Raw genomic sequence first — 6097 nt, forward strand, 5'->3', positions numbered from 1 at the left:
GGAGAATTTCTGCTCTCAATTGTGCGCCGGCATTGGCATGAAGAGAGGCAAACGGAAACACTGACTCATCAAACACAATATCACGTGAGATGTACACACGACCAGATGAAATATCAAGACACTTGTAGCCTTTGTGTTGATTACTATACCCAAGAAAAGCACATTGCTTAGAGCGAAATTCGAGTTTACGCTTGTTATATGGTCGAAGATTTGGCCAACAGGCACACCCAAAAATCCGCAGAAAACTATAATCCCCTTTATGACCAAAGAGACGCTCAATGGGAGTTTGAGAGTTGATCACCTTACTAGGAAGACGATTAATAAGATAGACCGCCGTGAGAAACGCCTCATCCCAAAACTTCAGAGGCATGGATGCATAAGCTAGGAGAGACAAGCCAACCTCAACAATATGCCTATGCTTGCGCTCAGCTGGACCATTCTGCTGATGCGCATGAGGACATGACACAAGGTGGGAGATCCCAACCTTCTGAAACAAAGAATTGAGCTTCTGATACTCACCACCCCAATCAGTTTGCATGGAAATAATTTTCTTATCAAAGAGTCGCTCAACAAGATGCTGAAAGTCATGAAACTTCTGAAACACATCGGATTTATTTTTCAGAAGGTATATCCAGGTAAACTTGCTATAATCATCAATAAAACTAACATAGTATTTATATCTTCCAACGGAGCCTGGAGCAGGACCCCAAACATCAGAAAATACAAGTTCAAAGGGAAAAGTAGACACACTTGATGATATCGGATAAGGTAGCTGATGGCTCTTGGCCTTTTGACAAGCATCACACACTGACTCTTTGGTTGACTCACTAAACTGAATATTATTCTCACGAAGGACTTGATGAACTATAGCTGAAGAAGGATGACCTAAACGCCTATGCCAAAGCGAAGAAGACGACTTTGCTACACCATGGACTTGCCGGCCAGAAGTGGAAGATGATGGCGCCGGCATGGGATAGAGGCCTCCCACACATTTACCTTGTATGAGGATTTCCCTCGTGTCCTGATCCTTGACAAAGAAAGAGTTAGGCCAGTATTCAACAAAGGCATGATTATCTGTAGCAAGACGACTAGTGGATAAAAGACTTTTGGTGGCTTTGGGAACATGCAAGATGTTTTTGAGATGCAAATCATGAGTAGGGGTATGAATTACAGAATGACCAACATGACGAATATCCATACCTGCACCACTGGCTGTATGAATCTGCTCGTTCCCATTGTAGCGATCACGAACATGAAGCTTCTCTAGCTCGCCCGTGACATGATCCGTAGCGCCAGAGTCACTGTACCAGTTGGTATCAACTCCATAGGATCCAGACCCATAGGCTGCTCCAGCAGACTTGTCAGGGCCCCGATAGTTCTTCTGAAACCTTTTCCAGCAGTTCAGCGCTGTATGGCCAGTCTTGCCACAAACCTGACAGATGTCATCACTTCGCCCACCTCCATAGGGACGATTTCCTTGTGGGTTGCGCCCACCTTCATTGCCTCGGCCACCTCTGTAGCCGCCACGGTAGTTATTGTTGCGTTGATCATAGCCACCCCGTTGGTCACGGTACTGGAACTGTTGCTGATCGCGATACTGATCATGAGAGGGACCACGTCCACGGCCACCACCGCGACCACCACGGGTTGCAGCATTCGCCGATGATCCACCACCGTTGTTCCGAGCCTCCATACGAGACTCATATGTCATGAACTGAGAATAGACATCACTCAAGCTCACATGCTTTTCTGCCTTGAGAAGTGCATTGATCGCAGCAACAAAGCCGTCATATTCATCATCTAGCCCAGCAAGGATGTATGAGATTACATCCACCGTGTCCAAGGGCTTTCCCGCCGCAGCCATCTCATCAGATAGGCTCTTGATCTCATCCAGATAAACTTGTCCAGATTTATCATCCTTGCGGCATTGATTCAACTTGGTGCGAAGATGCACCACACGGGACTGCGATTGGGCGGAGAACATCTCCACCACGGCCTTCCGGACAGCTGCGGACGTCGGGAGACCAACCATCCGTGTCAAGACCTCTTTCGCCATGTTCCCGACCGGAAAACCTAACACCGTCACGGTCCTGCGCTATCCACCGCGCATGCTCGGGGTTGGGAATTGTCACCTCAGCCCCTTCCCTGTCCTTCGTCTTCAGGGTCTTCTCTGGTTCCACCGCCGATCCATCGAGGAAACCGTACAGCTGGGCTCCGCGGATCTCAGGAAGAACTTGGGTCTGCCATAGCAGGAAATTGTCTCGGGTAAGCTTCTCCGAGATCGAGATGTTGAGGGCTGCCGCGCCGGTCGTCGTGGAGGAGGAAGACGACGTGAACGCCATGAAGCTTGCGGCGGCGGCGGCTCCGATCTAGATGCGATTTTGGAAGAGCGTAGGCTCTGATACCATATGAAAATAATATGGGCAGCGTAACCCTAACAGGGCCGCAGGTGTGCTTTATATATGAGGCATACATCAACGTACATACAACGGACTCTATACAGAGTTACATACGGAATAGACCAGGAGACCTATACAGATATACACAGCTAGACTAAGTTGTTTAACAGAGAAGACGTCAATTCCCGGCGACGCCTACTACTGGGTGACTGATCCAATCCGTGGCCACGAGTTGTTACTCGAGGCCATCTTCGATGTGCCTGTCTCGTTCGGCCCCATTGGGGCCGTTCTCGTGGAGAACGAGGTTGACGAGAAGATGTTTCTCATCAACATCGTCGTCGCCCCCGACAACAACGAGTCTGCATCTGTCACCTTCGAGGGCAATTCTTGGATCAAGCCTAAGTCCGGCGACACCGTTAAGCATGTGTTCTTTCCTCTCAAGGTAAAAATTGGACCCATCCATCTATATATCCATATAACTAAGGAAATTGTTGTTTTGTTATGTACGGAACTCCTAATTTATCTGTTTTATTAATTGTGCATATGCACAGTACAGTAGTATAGAATTCAAGTACATGCATGATTGGTTTGATATGGTACGTGGTGCAGTCCTACCTACCGTCGGAGACGCCCCCGGGCGTGCAGAGTCTGCGCGAGAGCGAGCTTAAGGCCACCCGCGGAGACGGTACCGGCGAGCGCAACAAATGGGACCGCATCTACGACTATGAAGTGTACAACGACCTCGGCAAGCCCGACATTGACGACAAACTGACGCGGACGGTGCTCGGCGGCGACGAGCACCCATATCCACGACGCTGCCGCACGGGCCGCCCCTGCAGCGACAAGGGTATGTATGTATAAAGGCCGGCCGGCTGGGAGGGACGGACTCGGGATAAATGGAACTAATACCTGCTTTTTCTGTATATGCAGATTCGTCATCGGAGAAGGCAGGAAATTACGTGTACGTGCCCATGGACGAGGTGTTCTCGCCCTCGGATGACTTGGAATTCAAGAGGTTGATGTCATCAACGCCGGGACTATGGACGATGTTTGATACGCCAGAGAGGAAGAGCCTGAGCTTCCCATCCTTCACGGCGATCGACTCGCTGTTCGTGGAGCAGCCGCCTAGCACGCTCTCCGCCATGCTCGAGGAAATGGCAAGGAAGTTGCACAATGCATCGAGACCGGCGTCTGATAGGATGGAGGAAGCGCTTCAGGCGCTCAAGGGCTTGAAATTCGAAATGCCCAAACTTATCGCCAGTACGAATCAATTACAATCTCAATATATAGTTGGTCATTTAAATTTGAAGCAGTCAATCAGACGTTAGACCTGACATGCCGGCGGTGCGGTGCTGCAAATGCGTATATATTATGTGCAGGTGACAGATTTGCATGGTTCAGAGACGAGGAGTTCGCGAGACAAACCCTGTCAGGACTGAACCCACTGAGCATACAGCTTGTCACGGCACGTTAATCTATGCTATGTACACTGGCTATAGCTAGCTAGCTGGATTCGTTCATTGATTCGATCGATGGAATATATTGTTTCTCACCATGCATATGTATTTGCACATGATGGATCATGCAGGAATTCCCCTTTGTGAGCAAGCTGGATGAGAAAGAGTACGGCCCACGGGAGTCTGGCCTCACCAAAGAGCTCATTGAGGAGCAGATAGGTCAGGCCATGACGGTGGAAGAGGTGAGAAAACAGATCCATCGATGATATCCATGCATGATCGATTGGCAGCCAGCTAGCTAAAGTTAGTACGTAATGTATTTGGCGATGTATTTATGGTTGCCTATATGGACAGGCCGTCGAGAAGAAGAAGCTGTTCATGCTGGACTACCACGACATGCTCCTCCCTTTTGTGAACGATGTGCGCGAGCTAGACGGCACGACGCTCTACGGCTCGCGCACCCTCTTCTTCCTCACAGAGCAAGGCACCCTTAGGCCGATCGCGATCGAGCTGACGAGGCCCAAGGGCAAGCCCCCAATCCTTGCTGAGCCGTGGAGCCAGGTGTTCACGCCGCAGCAGTGGGACGGCACGGGTTCCTGGCTCTGGAAGCTGGCCAAGGCCCATGTCCTGGCTCATGACTCCGGGTACCATCAGCTTGTCAGCCACTGGTAAGTACAGTAGTAGCTACTCTCCAGTTAAGCTAGCTAAATCATGATCAAACCAGCAATATACAGCTAGCTAGAAGAAGCTGAAATAAAAAAAAAACCGTCCGTTTAATTTTTGCCAGGCTGAGGACACACTGCTGCGTGGAGCCCTACATCATCGCGGCCAACCGTCAGCTGAGCAGAATGCACCCAATCTTCCGGCTTCTGCACCCTCACTTCCGGTATACCATGCAGATCAACGCCATATCACGGGAGACGCTCATTAACGCGGACGGCATCATCGAGAGAGCCTTCTCGCCGGGGAGGTACAGCATGATGCTCAGCTCCGCGGCTTACAAGGAGCACTGGCGGTTCGACATGGAGGCACTGCCAGCCGACCTTATACGAAGGTACCTAATATACGTACACATTATATTAAGATTGAGTACCATACACAGTTATCTTGCTAGATGTAGGGTTCTTAATTTTGTTTTTATACCTACGATGGGTGCATGCGATAGGGGTATGGCGGTCGAGGAGGAAGACGGCAAGCTGACGCTGACCATAAAAGACTACCCCTATGCCAACGATGGGCTACTCGTTTGGAAATCCATTAAGGAATGGACCTCCGACTACGTGAAGCACTACTACTCGTCGGCGGCGGACGTCACCGGCGACAAGGAGCTCAATGGCTGGTGGGACGAGGTTCGCACTCAAGGCCACGCCGACAAGCAGGACGAGCCTTGGTGGCCAAAGCTGGACTCCCGCGAGAGCCTCATCCAGGTCCTGACTAGCATCATGTGGGTCACGTCGGGGCACCACGCCGCCGTCAACTTCGCCCAGTATCCCTTGGCCGGCTATTTCCCGAACCGGCCGACCATCGCACGGAAGAAGATGCCCGTGGAAAAGGGCCCCGACCGCGCCGAGCACATGGCGGATTTCAGGGCCAAGCCGGAGAAGGAGCTGCTGGAGGTGTTCCCGTCTCAGTTCCAGGCCGTCCTCGTCATGACGGTGCTCCATGTCCTGTCCTCGCACTGGCCGGACGAGCAGCACATGGGCCGTCACGTGGAGCCGGCGTGGGAGGCTGATCCCATAATCAAGTCGGCGTTCGAGAAGCTGCAAGACAAGATGCTGGAAAACGAAGAGATTATCGACGAGCGGAACGAGGCTGAGGATCTCAAGAACCGCTGCGGCGCCGGCGTCATGCCGTACGAGCTATTCAAGCGCTCATCCGGGGCCGGAGACACCGGGAAGGGCCTCCCGTACAGCATCTCCATCTGAGCCCTTCTAGTACTACCGGATAAGAAGTCAGCCCAGCTGCTGGCATGGCACTGTCCATGGTTACATGGAATCGACTATGCAACCCATGCTTGCTTCACTCGACTATTCACACATATGTATCTTATTACCACTTATGCGAGATATTCTACTATTTGCAATAAATATATATAAATGTCTCAAGTTATTTCTTCATTTATTTCATGAAAAAATTGCACATTTAATTATTATTTTTGGAAATGCCCCATGTCGCTCTCCATGGGCGGTTACCTAAACTCTAGCCGCCGGGCTCCCTTCTATGACTCCCACCACCGCTCAT

At 50.8% G+C, this 6097-nt stretch overlaps 1 protein-coding gene and 1 pseudogene across 1 annotated transcript; one reads left to right on the forward strand and one right to left on the reverse strand.

Annotated features, from left to right (window-relative positions):
- Nucleotides 1–1698: 1698 nt before the first annotated feature.
- Nucleotides 1699–1847, reverse strand: LOC124650739 (annotated as a pseudogene).
- Nucleotides 1848–2054: 207 nt separating this feature from the next.
- Nucleotides 2055–5781, forward strand: LOC124646954 (lipoxygenase 2.1, chloroplastic-like). Its single transcript, XM_047186983.1, has 9 exons — nt 2055–2238; nt 2570–2841; nt 3009–3246; nt 3330–3659; nt 3779–3864; nt 3988–4098; nt 4211–4524; nt 4644–4910; nt 5022–5781. The coding sequence occupies exons 1-9, from the start codon at nt 2055–2057 to the stop codon at nt 5779–5781; spliced, it is 2562 nt and encodes an 853-aa protein (XP_047042939.1).
- Nucleotides 5782–6097: the final 316 nt, after the last annotated feature.

The sequence above is a fragment of the Lolium rigidum genome, chromosome 4, assembly GCF_022539505.1.
Source record: "Lolium rigidum isolate FL_2022 chromosome 4, APGP_CSIRO_Lrig_0.1, whole genome shotgun sequence".
NCBI classification, from domain to species: Eukaryota; Viridiplantae; Streptophyta; class Magnoliopsida; order Poales; family Poaceae; genus Lolium; species Lolium rigidum.